Source organism: Tubulanus polymorphus, chromosome 9 (assembly GCF_964204645.1).
Source record: "Tubulanus polymorphus chromosome 9, tnTubPoly1.2, whole genome shotgun sequence".
Taxonomy (NCBI): domain Eukaryota; kingdom Metazoa; phylum Nemertea; class Palaeonemertea; order Tubulaniformes; family Tubulanidae; genus Tubulanus; species Tubulanus polymorphus.
In genome coordinates, this window is record NC_134033.1 from 10,382,311 (window position 1) to 10,396,941 (window position 14,631).

General features: G+C 38.9%; 1 protein-coding gene and 1 long non-coding RNA gene across 2 annotated transcripts; one reads left to right on the forward strand and one right to left on the reverse strand.

Annotated features, from left to right (window-relative positions):
* Positions 1-1,286: 1,286 nt before the first annotated feature.
* Positions 1,287-6,310, reverse strand: LOC141911062 (uncharacterized). The gene is made up of 7 exons (XM_074802023.1): positions 6,257-6,310; positions 5,532-5,677; positions 4,869-5,121; positions 3,994-4,109; positions 3,441-3,696; positions 2,280-2,443; positions 1,287-1,836 (listed from the first exon to the last, which is right to left on the reverse strand). The coding sequence occupies exons 1-7, from the start codon at positions 6,297-6,299 to the stop codon at positions 1,552-1,554; spliced, it is 1,263 nt and encodes a 420-aa protein (XP_074658124.1). The 5' UTR covers positions 6,300-6,310; the 3' UTR covers positions 1,287-1,551.
* A 7,108-nt stretch (positions 6,311-13,418) lies between these two features.
* On the forward strand, positions 13,419-14,146 carry LOC141911332 (uncharacterized). The gene is made up of 4 exons (XR_012620017.1): positions 13,419-13,539; positions 13,708-13,776; positions 13,867-13,955; positions 14,045-14,146. It is a non-coding gene; the product is annotated as an uncharacterized LOC141911332 (long non-coding RNA).
* Positions 14,147-14,631: the final 485 nt, after the last annotated feature.

The window sequence follows — 14,631 nt, forward strand, 5'->3', positions numbered from 1 at the left end:
AGCATGTGCGACATACTAGTTCATGCAACTGCCACCAGGAGACTTTGAAAGAACCATATCTTCGGTTAAGCCATTTTGGTACATCGATACTTTTTTACGTGGTAGCCCTTGTATGTAGCTGGATCCAAATATCCAGCATATTGTTGACCCAAGTTGCGCTTCTTGGAAATAAGTCATATGTTATGAACTGTAGAATTATTTCGATGACGCTTCCCAGTGCGATATATGAAACAGTTAGGCAGAAACCCGTTATCGCTGCTATACAGCTATATTTAGTATTAGTTTGTTAACTGCGGCACAGCGATGAGCGTTCGCGTTGAAAGTGTAGGTCGCGCGTAACAACGATTTGTCTGAGTGAAGATGTAAGCTACTTAAAGCAATCCTATCGTGAAATCATTAAAAATCATGTCAGTCGATAAACTTTGTTTCGTCAGTAATGGGCACTGGCCTCAAATTTGAAGGACTTGGGAGCTTCTGTCCTGATTGGTCCGTATGATAATGAAAAACCTCCGATGAAACCCAGGCTCTCACCAAGTTTGTACCGTATCTTATCGGGTCACTCATAGTTTTAGTTGTTTTAATTTACGTCATTCAATGTCATGTGTAAGATCAAGGCACCACTAGCATAGTCAGTCTTATGTTGTTAGTTGTTGAATGTATGGAACTTAAATGAGTTTAAACTGGAGTCTTAAATGCTGTTTAGTTAGCTATAGAACTAAAACGGTCTTGTACTGGTCTTACGAGCGGTACTGTTAGATTGTTCCAAAATTGGTTTTTGTTCGAAGTTGATCAGTTTTTGAAAATGACCCACAAAATTGTGTCGAAACCACACAAAATGATCATTTAGTTTTTCTTATCATCGTGGGTTTTTTACCTAGGTTGTTACGTAAATTGGCTAAAGAACAATGATGAACTTAGACTGTCTCGACTCGTTAGATTAGATATAGAAAAAAATGGTTTTGGGTCTTAAAATCGAATTCGAAGCCCTGGCTGTCCTGGAAGTGACCCCTGGTAACAGGTTCTGTGTCGATGTTCCTTTTCACCAAGATCCTTAGTGTCTGATGTACCACAGGTGGGTATAACACTAGGATCGTAGAGCAACGTAGATCACTGTGGATACAGCCACTGCCAGGACTGCGTGAATGTTCCTCAAACTGAGTACCCGGAAGTCACGTGGTAGGTATCGTGTCGCGGATTAACAAAATGAATCAGAAGCCACAACGAAGATAATAGAATCAAATTACAATGAACAACGAATTAAGATGACGAGATAAAGTTTATTCTCTCGACAAGCACTAGAGTTACTAATAACTCAGGGAAGTGTAATCCCTGCTTAAATTGACACCATATGACTTGCTACAAGTTGAATAGTGACAGTCCCAGTAGCTCTCAACGCGTCAAATTGGCCGTGATTGACTGTAGTAAGGACAGTTTACTTTTTAAGTTTGGCCTGAAGGCCAATATGACGCGCTGTGACGTCACGCGCGAACTACTGAAATAGCTAGATAATATTCGTGAAACTTTCAAGTCGCGATGTTTTCCGAAATTCGATCAATCGCTTGTAGTGAATTTGACTTTCAATCCCTCGAGTTCACCGAAGCGAGCCCGATAATAATAAACGACAGTCCATCGTTCAGCGGGAGTCGCGGACCGAAGATCAGCGTCTGAACCGTCAATGACTTGCCTCTTACCGTCCATGGAGCCGGTAATCTTCGGTTTCCTGGCGCTGAAGTAATCTGGGAAGATGCTCACGTATTCGTAGTTCCGCGGATAAGTCGGCGAAATACCGCTTTCTATATACGCAACATCGAGCGTTTCGATCACATAATTCAATTTCTGTAAAGTGGACAAGTGTGTAGGCTACATTCAAGTATGTTGGTACATCAAGCATACCCGCATGAAATGAAGTTAGATCGAGCAAACCAATTTCAGACATATGATCGGCGAACAATGCAGTTTTACCCCGATATTGATGACGTAGTGCACATCCTCTCAAAAACTGAGTATCAAAAAGACGTGAAAATTTATCATATAGAAAAGAAATAGTCATGGAATATTTGTTTCGTTAGAAAATAGATGCCAAAATTTGCGATGTAATAATTTTTATTTTGAAACGTCAATATCGATTACGTAGCTTGCGCATCTACTCGAACAGAACCCCTTAAATAGCGCACAGCAGTTATCAATGTAAATAAACATTACTTTAATGGTTTTTCAGCGTCAAAAACCCAACAAAAATCTGTGTTGTTCGGAAATACGAAATCTATTGTACACCATACCTTTGTTGGGTTCTTAGGTCGAATGATCCATCGACACACGAACATAGCCAGGGTTTTTGCTTTTGCTTTTATTATGTCTCGAGGCATTATCAACGTGTAAACATCTTCAACAAATATGATAACCGGGTCTGTTTTACAGCTCGAATGTAACGCTGGTGCTGAACCTTTTTAACGATAGAAAAATAGAAATGATATAAGTCTTCGATTAACTGCCCAATATGTCCACTAATTTCGGGCGAGAGCGGACGCTCGGTCAAACGAAACCACCCAGTTTTTCCCATTCAGCGAGCACCATCACCATTCAGCTAGCACCAGCACAACTCAACTGACATCTTTACTGTGGTCAAAGGCACCAGGCCGTCCGCAATAGTGGCCATTGAAGAGGCAGGGCCGTCGGAACGGGGGCGTGCTAAACTAAAAATATTTTTTTCATGTTCTTTCCTCTCGTAATGAATATCATGATTTTCATATCCAGATTCACTCAGAATCAATCTCAGAGCTTGGGAAAATCGAACAGAATTTGGGGGAGGACCCCTAGACTCTTTTGAAATACAGATGCGCGGCACTCACAAACTTTATCAGATCAACAATATAAACAATAGCCGCCCCACTGAAATTTTCCTTCCGACGGCCCTGAGAGGGTCCCCCAATGTGCCCTTTTGAATGTCCGACTAAATAAACGTATAATACTACAACAAGATCTTATCTTCACTATAACTATTGGCCTACCTACAGAATTTGATCAAGTAGAGGATGATGCCACACTGGCACCTGTTTTGGTCAGTGGCCGTATACTGGTACCTTATGCAGAATTTACCCTTCTTATTTCGTAATACTGTGGAAGAGTCGCAAGCGGGCACTCCAATAGCTGCAGTAACCACACTCGCCCGCACACCTGCATCTCAAATCATCGAAACTTTCTTATTACAGAGGCGGATCCAGGGGGGGGGGCTTATCCGAGGGTTCTGGACTACCGTCGAGCTTTATCTAAATCGGTTGGCATGATTTGGCGTAGTAAGTGCCCCTGAAAACCACTAGGTTGATGTTAAGTGCCCTTTTTTGCCTTGATTAGAAAGTGCCCTCCCCCAGTGAGTGCCCTTATACAATTCCCCCTCGAGATAGGGCCCTAGATCCGCCCTTGAACTACTATCAATAACTTACCCGTAGCCGTTAACTGCATCTTCAGCCGATAAGTACCAGATTTCTGAAGAAACCACTCATACGACGGTGCCCGGTCGGTCAGCAAGTCGCGTAAGGCGCCAGGTTCGTCCAGTTTGCCGCAATACTTCGGTCGTCGGTAGGATGGGCGATCATCAGAAGTGTTCGTCATTCTAATGTACGGGTGTATGCGATAATTACCTACGGCTACGGCATTACAGGGAATACTGCCCAGTTCATTGACTTTGAACTTCAGTTTCTGAATGGAAAAAGTGTAATATTCGAACTATTTACAACTCAAACACACTCTGCATATTGTTACAGTCAACGTCCAGTCAGAAAAATTATTTCATTTTTGTCCGGTAAAGAAATCCGACTTGGCCATTTCGGAGTTAGATGAAGTTTATTTGTTTCAAGTTTGTTTCTATCACCGGACAAAAATGAAATAATTTTTCTGACTGGAGGTTGACTGTAACAATATGCGGAGTGTGTTTGAGTAAAGGTAAGTAATTCAAGGCGATTTTATAAAAGTGAAAAGACTTTTTGATGAAGTTACATTATCTGGGTTATCTGCTACGAAATGCCAGACCGTCGAAGAGGTGAATTGATCAGCTGGGATATCGAGCGAATATTCTCCCTCAACTAATATTGGTCCTGCCGACCATCCTTCCACTGAAAATTGTCAAAGGAAAAAGCGATGAGTTTAGGGACGTTTTGAAAAGTTACCGGCAGAGACTTGGTTTCAGACGGTAGACAAGTAACTACCATATTCAATTGAAGAAGAAACCGGAAATCATGACGTAAACTAAGAGAGTAATGACGTTTCGACTCAATTATATGAGCTATTTTCAAAACTAAGAGAGTAGTGACGTTTCGACTCAATCCAGTGAGCCATTTTCAAAACTAAGAGAGTGGTGACGTTTAGACTCAATTCGATCCTTTTTGAGAAACTAAGAGTAGTGGTTTCGACTCAATCCAGTGAGCCCTTTTGTAAAACTAAGAGAGTAGAGTGGCGTTTAGACTTAATTTTATGAGACATTTGGAAATACTAACAGAGTAGTGACGTTAAGACTTAGTTTTATGAGCCATTTTCAAAACTAAGAGAGTAGTGACGTTTAGACTTTCTATGAGCAAGAAGAAAGCAGGTACGTAGTCTCAATTCTATCCATTTTCAAAACTATCTCATAGTTTTTCTTCATGATTGTGGTTTTTTCATTTTCAATTGAATGATGGTCAGTCGTGGACTTTTCGGCACGAAGACTGCCAAGGGTCATACGTAGTTCATTCATATATATATATATATATATATATATATATATATATATATATATATATATATATATATATATATATATATATATATATATATATATATATATATATATATATATATATATATATATATATATATATATATATATATATATATACCTCTTGATGTGAATATAATTTGCGCTCCTCTACCGTGACTTGCGTACGCATGATCGGGAGGAGTTTTGAATTCGACGGTGAACTCGCGACTTGTCGTATCTAAGGTACGTGGAAACCCTCCCTGAAAACGGCTGCACATTCTGTGTCTGAACGGGTAATCAGTGGTTTTGAAGTCCCTGTCGATCTTAACGTAATCGTTATCGCAGTTTCCCGTACGATTTAGTTTCATACGTTTGACATCGTAAGTAAGCATCTGTATATGGAATGGAAAACGACAAAATGAAATTCGTCGCGGCTAGAACTTTCATAAATCGGACGAATCGAAATATGAAACAGAATTTCGATTCAACCTCAGTTTAGATTAATGAAAAAACATGAAACATCAACTATAGACATTTCGTAAATCGTTGGTTGAAATACCTGGTTGAAAAATCTTGACCCAAATTTTTTGACACTGACTTTTTGAAGGGCACTTAGAAAATTTCAGGGGGATTCGCTCGCTACCTCCGAACCCGGCACGGGCCTGGTTTAAACGACGTCACCGGCGTCAAGTCCGTATACGGTACATCAACGGGAAACCCTTGGCGTTAAGCAGGGTTGGCTATCGGGGATCGATGTAACTTAAAAAACAAATTTCAAAGAAAAGAAATTTACTACACGTACTTGGTTCGGATTTTGGGGTCGGATTACCCATCGACATGTCGTGTTTTTAAGGAAGTCAGCGGCGACGATTTCGAGTATACGAAACCCGTTTGCGGGTACATCAATTATCTTCAACGGGTCACACGCGTCACAAGTGAAACTGAAACCTGAATCTCATATGTGTTAGAATATAGTGAAACTAGCGTAAGTCGGAAGATCGGACTTATCAGAAGGAAAAGTGTCCTAACGAAGTAGACTTTTAAACATGTCTTTATTATGGTGGCTGATTCGGGCCATGTAATAAAAAAATCACAAACGTTACAAATTTTTTTTGCTGACGCTTAAAAGTCGTTTTATCGCGCAATAAAACGACTTTTTCTCGTTTTATCGCGGTAATTTTCGTTTTATCGCGCTATTTTTCGTTTTAACGTGGCAAGAAAACGAAAAAGTTCGATTTATCGCGCGATAAAACGACTTTTAGGCTTCTGTAAAAAAAAATTTGCACCATTCGTGATTTTTTTTACATGGCCCGAATAAGCCACCATACTTTATGGAGGTTACGATGAATAAAAATGATACAGTAGAACCTCGTTATACAAAACGAACTCGGAAACAACGATTCATCGGGCATCGGTTCGCTGTAACGAGGTTCCCGACTGTAATATCAATTATGCCATAAAGCTTAAATCACTGAGAAACAGTTGGAAGGAGTTTTTCAGGAAGTTACAAAATATACCGGTACTTACCCAGGATGAGGAGGGACAGAAGCGCGATGCGACAGTTCGCCATCTTCAAACAACAGTTTGTAGAATAACTGCAGATATCGCGCTTATGCCTTATTTATTCAAATCTTACAAAATCGATATTCAGCAGTCAAATATTAGCATTTTATATTTGCCGTTCTTTCGTTGACTATGCGACTGTGTTGACGATCGGGGCAAAAACATTGACACAGAAGCCGTTTTTTTACACAATCCATATAGTCGTGTGTGAATTTATTATGTAATAAAGAAGTTTCTAGGCGCCATTTTGTGGCGGTCCCTCGAGGTCCCCATTGTTGCGATGATTTGCGCTCATTTTTAAAACGTAAGTTTAGATTGAATAGTTCTGCAGCCCCTTGCTCGATGAACTTAAGTTATACAGCATTTTAAAGGAAATGAAATGTAGATATTTGCTGGCGATTCTTGGAATTTTTGAACGTAATAATTGAGAACAGTGACGATGTGAAACCAAGGACCGCATATCTTAACCGTGCGTATAAGAAACCGCAATATCCATTAATTTTGATATATCTAAGTATCTCTTGAAGCTATATATCTTATCTTCACAGAGGTTAAAGAGGGTTATTTGCAGTTTAAGCCTGCGTTAAAATCTATTGAATATCTTTCCTGCCGACTGATCTGTACCCGCTTGAGTTCGAGATTACGCGCAAAAGGGGTCTTCCACTGCGCATTGCAATTTCACTGAACATTGAGATTCAGCCTCCTCTGTTATCAAATCCCCCTAAATCGTAAAGAGCGCAGACCACTAATCGAAAATGTCCGCTATATCCTATAGTATAAAGCGCATAAATCCAGGGGAAATCCTAAGTGCTTTTTTATTTTTAGGCCAGCATCTTATGCTACGCATTCAAATTCAAATGGTTTCCGCCCCACATATACCAACCTAACTTTTGAAATAATCAAACCTTTAGAAAGGAGGGGTGTCCCGGTACAGGTATGCCAGTAAATCTGAGCCCGTGAAGGGAATCCCCCGGTCCGTGTTTGGTCCTCCTCCCCTTACTAAAAAAGTCCAGGGAATTCATCATCAATCTGTCTCTCAGGACCAATTATGGATATCGTTATATATAACCGAAATTCGTTACCTATCCCATTTGTAGAATTATGACAACATTTATGGGGACCTCTTTTTCATTCTAGGTTTCTATAATTTTTGGGGTTCGGCCCTTACGCAGTGAAGCACTGTGGTCTGATGCCACTATAGTTTCAATATAAACGCAGTTCAGTGAGCTCTGTGAATCTGGTGATTTGAGTGATTGAAAAAACGAAGTTGTTATTGCATTTCGACATTTTATCTTTGAGCAAACACGAGTCCCTGCGAATTGTCCTTGTTCTCAATGTGTGTGTGCAGGATATTTACTTTATAGTCTAGAGCTAGCAAATCGTCTGTGAAAATATGGTCTACGCAATCGTAACTCTGCCAGAATCAAATCGATCATTACCAAGCGAACCTCTGCATTAAAACGTTTTCACATAATATAATTAAACAACCCTTGGTAAATTTTATTCAATAAAGACCGAGGGCCAGTTTTTCGGACTGGTATCAACTTTAACCCAGGGGCTTACTTATAGAGGGAGAGGGAGAGGTACAGGGAGAGGGAGCGCAGGGAGAGGGAGAGGGAGAGGTACAGGGAGAGGGTGCGCAGGGAGAGGGAGAGGGAGAGGGAGAGGTACAGGGACAGGGACAGGGACAGGGACAGGGAGAAGGAGAGCAGGGAGGGGGAGAGCAGGGAGAAGTACAGGGAGAGGGAGAGCAGGGAGAGGTACAGGGAGAGCAGGGAGAGGGACAGGGAGAGGGAAAGGTACAGGGAGAGCAGGGAGAGGTACAGGGAGCGCAGGGAGAGCAGGGAGAGGTACAGGGAGAGGGAGAGGTACAGGGAGAGGGAGAGCAGGGAGAAGGAGAGCAGGGAGGGGGAGAGCAGGGAGAGGGAGCAGGGAGGGGGGAGCAGGGAGAGGGAGAGGTACAGGGAGAGGGAGAGCAGGGAGGGGAGAGCAGGGAGAGGTACAGGGAGAGGGAGAGCAGGGAGTAGGAGAGCAGGGAGGGGGAGAGCAGGGAGAGGGAGCAGGGAGGGGGAGAGCAGGGAGAGGGAGAGGTACAGGGAGAGGGAGAGCAGGGAGGGGAGAGCAGGGAGAGGTACAGGGACAGGGAGAGGTTGAGGTACAGGGAGAAGGAGAGGGACGGGGAGAAAGTTCTGCTCCCTAATACTGATTATATAATTGATGATTTTCCTCTGTATCAATTTTTCATCGAAAATGAATTAGGGTATCATGTCTGAAACGTTTTGACAGACATTCAGCAATTGTGAAAAATGTTTTGGTGGGTGGTACAGGCATCAGATTGACAGCTGCAATAATAGCGCCGTATATCGAATATCGCTCTAAAATCCGAATGCGAGAGAGCGTGAGTTGTGTATCTAAACTCGTCCGTCGAAACGCGAATCTTTCTTTTCAATCTCTTTGTTCTTTGTTTTTCGTCGATCGTTTCCAGTCCAAAAAAACAAGAGACATAGAAGAACGATAACCACACTCAAACGTGGTGAACGGATAATAAGACAAAAACCCACTATCTACAGATAAAAAGAATATAAAAACAAGAATTTATTTATTCAATCTAAAATATATAGAATACACGACGTTTCGATCTCACCTTCATCGTCAGGTGTGGCGTCGTGTATTCTAGTGGGTTTTTTTATCTTAAGAGACAGAGAAACAAATAAACAACGATATAAACGACTATAAAATTCTTTCTCCTTATAATTTATTCCTTCGTTTTCTTTCTCGTGATTTTTTGTTACAAAATGCCGTGGCGCATTATAGCGCGCAGTTAAAAAAACCTATGTATTAAAACAATATGAGCTACATATATAGGATACACTGTGCACGCTGCGGTGAACTGAAGCTACAGTCCACGCGACTCTTCGATTAGATAGCAGGACCATTTGAATTTTAGGGGGACAGAAAAACCCGAAAAATGGCATTTCTGTAGGATATAACATTAATATTTGCAAATAGGGCACTTTTCCAAAATTCCTGGGGCCCCCTTGCCCCCCCCTGCTAGATCCTGGATAGCAAGTCACACTTGTGGAAGAACAATTAGTTCTTCATCTGAAGGGCGGATCTAGGATTCTTCGAAGGGGTTGGTTGACCTGAAAATTGGATTGGACAATTAATTTTAGAAAGGCAGCTTCGGCAATGCAAGGCCTGCAAGCGCGAAACATTGTTGTGGGGGTTTCTGGTGACCCTCCAACAGAAAATCAACGACAAAATAGGGCTTTCATGGCCCTAAATACGGCCAATTTGGATTTATTTTTCATCTTCTACAGATTTTCTGCATGTAAAGGGCACTACGCTTATACCAAGGCCGATGTATGGGGACGTAAGACTTAATGTACAAGGTCCATGGAACTGTCAGTTTAAAGAACAAGCCACTCTGAGTGACTCAATTTCCCTAATCAATTTTTCATTGCTTCGTTTTCGAAAGCCTGACAGACAGGAAAAAATATTTTCATTTTTTCCCCGTTTAATTAAATACTTTTACTGCCTTCTAGAAGGCACAGAAGGCAAGCTGGATCCCCACCTGAATAGCATAGTCTGTAAACCTGATAGTAGCGACCGGTAGAGAGTTTGGTAGGTTTTGATTGGTCTTTACCGATGCCGGAATTCTCTTCTGGTGCGTTCGTTTCGACCGGAATACGCCCATCCTATTCCGGAATAGTGTAATCAGTATACCTAATAGAAGCGGCCGGTAGAGAGTTTGATAGGTTGTTGTTGCCTGATTTATTACTGATTCCTAGAATTCTCTTCTGGTGCGTTCGTTTTGACCAGAATACAAGTGAGTAAAGAGTTCGTAATCCAGAATACGTTCAATCGAAACCTGCCTTAGTCTGGATTGATTTCAGCGGTCCCTCGATCCAAATAAAGCGTCGTCTGATGACGTGGATTATTTTGTCAGATTTGTAACTTGCACTCAATGTATTATTCACTACTAGTCATTAATATAAGTGTCTGTCTGAATAGTGATTTGGTGTTTGAATTATTGTATTTTGTTCCTCCAGTGTCCGTTGTAATTTCTGTTTTTATTTCTCTAAATTATATTTTAAATCATTAATTTCTTTTTCTAAACTTAATTCTTTTTGTCTATATTCCATTTCATCAATTACTTGATGATCTAAGTCAGACTGTAATTGTTTTAATTCTTCATTTGCTTCAGATAATTCATCTTCTAAAGTGTTTATTCTATGATTTCTTGTCATTTTATTGTGCGCAATTTTATCAGCTTCATTTCTGATACTAATAATTTCTCTAATTGCTTTATCAAAGAATATATCTAATTCTTCTAATTATTGATTTGTTGCATCCATTAATACATTCGGTAAAGGATTTTCAGTTTGAACTATGCTTGAATTTAATTTACTAGTTTTGGAAGTTATATTTTGTTTCTAAATTATTGTTAATTGTTTCAAATAATTCATCAATGTTTTGATTAAATCTTTTCTATTTTCATTTAATTCTTGTTTTGTAACATCGCTTATATTATTATTATTTATTTTCTTAATTCTAAATTGTTCTAATTTTCTCAAAGTTGATTCTGCTAATATCTTATTTTTATTTTTATGAGAGAATCAATATAATAATCATCTTTCAAATGTTTATAATATTCACCATCTAAAGATTTTAAATGTGGTACAAGTCTAGCACCTCTATCATTTATATTATATCCTGATTTTTAATAAATTTTATAATAAAAATATATACTGATTTTTATACTAAATCATTAGATATAATCAATAAATTAGGACCTATACAATAATTTAGTCTTATATGAGATTTATCTAAATAATTTTGATATCTTACTATATTGTCTGGAATTGATCTATTTTTATCATTATGAATTGAATCTTCAAATGAAACTTTAAATTGTTTCTGCGCATCAAATGAAGTATTACCATTTCCAACTAATGGTGATCTTGTTTCAACTTGTGATCCTAATATACAAATTAGATAAATTCGAATAGATTGATTTATTCTTTGTATACAAGGTTTGGAAAAACCTTCACTATTTTCTAAAATAAATTTAATCCAACCATTATTTTATAATTATGATAAGCTCTAACTCTATGCAAGTAATCAATTCTTTTTATTTCAAACTGTTCACCAACATCATATAATTTACCATGCGTTCTAAAAACGCAATTATTAGGGTTTTCTGTTACTTCACAGAAAACCCTATTGAGATTCGTGTGTTTCTTATTATTATTATCTTATGTCACACTATTTTCACTAAAAGAACATAGGCTTTGTTACCATTACCTTGCCACTGTTGTCGATACAATCCGTATGATATCCTTCAGCTCACTTCGATCTACAAATACTCCGTGCGTATTTTATAAATCAACGTAACAAAAGCACTGTCGGGCCGTAAACATCGAAAATTGGGTCCCATTCAATGAGGCGACATGTTTTTCTGAGTCGTCATCCCGAAATCCATAGGAGGTTGCTCGTCACTTCGATTATTCAAGCGTGAATAAACTAATTTATTGCCGCAAGACTTCACATTCAGCCACGGTTTTCAAACAGTAATTTATAACCATTACCCATTTTCCTCATCAAATCATATTACCGATATACAAGAAATTTACTGCTCTAGATTTTAAAAGCACTGTCGAGCCAGTAACATCGACGAATCGACGGGTGTCTCTTCGCCGTCGTTCCGGGGATCAGCTGTGAGTTTCTCCTCATCATGACAATCAAATCAAGTACAAATAAATTTATCACTAACAGTGATTTGGCCGCGGGCTTCAAACAGTTAGTTTAACAATACCTAATTTTCTTTACCAAATTTATGTGTATTTACTAGGATAAATCATTAGAGTACCGGGGGAGTCGTAGGCCTAAACTAAACATGCCGAAGAAATGTAGCGGAGAAAAGCTGTTGTTTCAACGAGGCATCAAAATAAAAGGCATCATTCGGCCGCGGGCTTCAACCATTTATCAATACTCTATATTTCCTATAGTACATACCGATCATTGTCAAATACACAAGGTATTTACTAAATACAAGTATATAACACACTCCAATCCGTATGCTGGACTCACTTGACATTCGGAGTAAGCGTTCGCCGTGGGGTAAAGGAGATCGTTCGCTGTGTCGCTTGAAGAGTTTATCGAGTTGTACGCGTCCTTATGGCTTTAGGCCTACCGGTACTGAGCTTTACTGTCTCAAAGTATAATTGTTGCGTTTATTAACGGACTCATTGGATTGAACTTCAACAAAAAATTTGAAATAAAATTCTGGCAACATTGCTACGATGTACAAAAAGATTTCTTTCTTCATAATCCGAAAATGAAATCGATTTTACGAATTCAACACCCTACAGAGACCTATCCCTGTTAAATAAGGTGTATACGATGTTTATGAGGGTTGTAATTCAATAGGCCTACGACCAATCTGTCCGGATGTTAGGCCTACGCATATACATAGGCCTACATAGGCTAGTAGCCTCTACTAGGTTAAAGCTAAGTTAAAGCTAAAGGAGGAATCATATTTATTAAAATGCATGTTGATTAGTAATTAACTGGTACTGACTTGCAACGATCAATCACAATTATCAATTTTATTGGCAGAAATGAAAGTTTTTTGGACAATTTCGACTGAGCAGATAGCTTTATAAGCCAGACTTTTCGTTTGAGTTTTTTCATCATAAATGAAACTGGTATTTCATTAATTCCTAATGACGTCCTCCTCCCTCTGCAGGGACTCGAACCTGATGGCATCGCTACACTCAGCCACGGCACGAACCCCTGCATCAGTAGACCGGGTGCGCAGGTACATGCGCAGCTTTCCGAACGAAAACTGGCGGCACCAATCAGATTGCTCGTTGTATAATCGTTAAGGCAAATTTCAAGGAAGAACTATAAAGGTAAGCGATTTTTTCTACCGGCGACAGTTAGGTTTCGCACTGCGCATGTTCTGAATATACCGGAAGTAAACAAACCGTGACGTACGCGGAAGTAAAGTTCAGCACATGTAAGTCGCAATTGAAATTAATTCTTTTTCTCTCTTTCTTCTACATGAAATACGTGTGCCAAAAATGATGTTTTTTCATGTCAAATGTATTTTGGACAAAAAGGAAGATCCAATACTCAGAACAGTAGTTGCCAAATCTGGTAGTCATCTCTTGACCGATGAGGGATTGCGGTCCTTGAAATTAAATTCCTAAACATGGCCCTAGCCCTTGAAGCTGAAAAAAGTATGTATGACTGTACGGTAATTGATTCTTATATAATAACCCCGATTGTCGCAGGAAACAAATCACGATACAAATATAGTCTATTCAAGAAAGTATGTAGTACTTTGATAACTTTTCTCGTTTTTCATTTACTCTTGAGACTCCTCATAAAATCTATTTGATAACTAGATAAATTTTGAAAACAAATATATGATCATTGGCGGCTACAACAAGGATAGTAATCATTGGGTTCTGGTTGTAAGTAAAATTATAATTATTTGATAATTTCGGTATTTATTTGTCAAATATTAAGTATTTAGAAATAATGCATTTTTTTATTCATATTAGATGATCAAGCCCAAAAACTATGAAATCGTCTACCTTGATCCGTTTGGAGCATCTGATTTTAAAAAAGCTCAAGCACTGAAGAATATTAAGTAAGAAATCATTATGAAAACTGCGTTATTCTCTATCGATGTCAATGTATTATGTATAATTTCCAAACTATTTCTCATCTCAATGTAAGGTCTTACTTGACTTACTGAGCCACAGCCCTTGGTAGACATGACATTGATGATATTGAATGGTCCATAATCGAACCGCCTCACCAGAAACAACTTGATGGGCATAGTTGTGGGGGCTGACTATTTTGGTAGGATTGATTTGTTTAATTTCAATATTATTGATTATTGTTTAACAAGTCTCATTCAATTACATATGTGTATTCAACAGTATGCTGGCAGTGTTCTTCAAGGTACTGACACGACCCATATTTCAACAGTAAATGCAAATTCACATCGTTGGACATCAGCCGCTGCACTAGTTAATGAATCAGGTAGGCCCTCGACCTTATAGTTATTAAATTCAAAGTTCATTATAATGCAATCCTTTTTAATTTTAGTGCCAGTATAAATGAACATTAATCAATATCAATATACAGTTCTGTTATTTCTTTTCTAGGAGGAATGCAACTATTGCTATCGATGGTACCATGTGGTGTGTCTACCTCATACTTTAAACCGAAAGATAATTCTAAATTTTGATTGGAAATGTATTTTCTGCAAGCAGTACTGTACTAAGTAAAGAAATAAACACTTAAATTCATGATAAGAA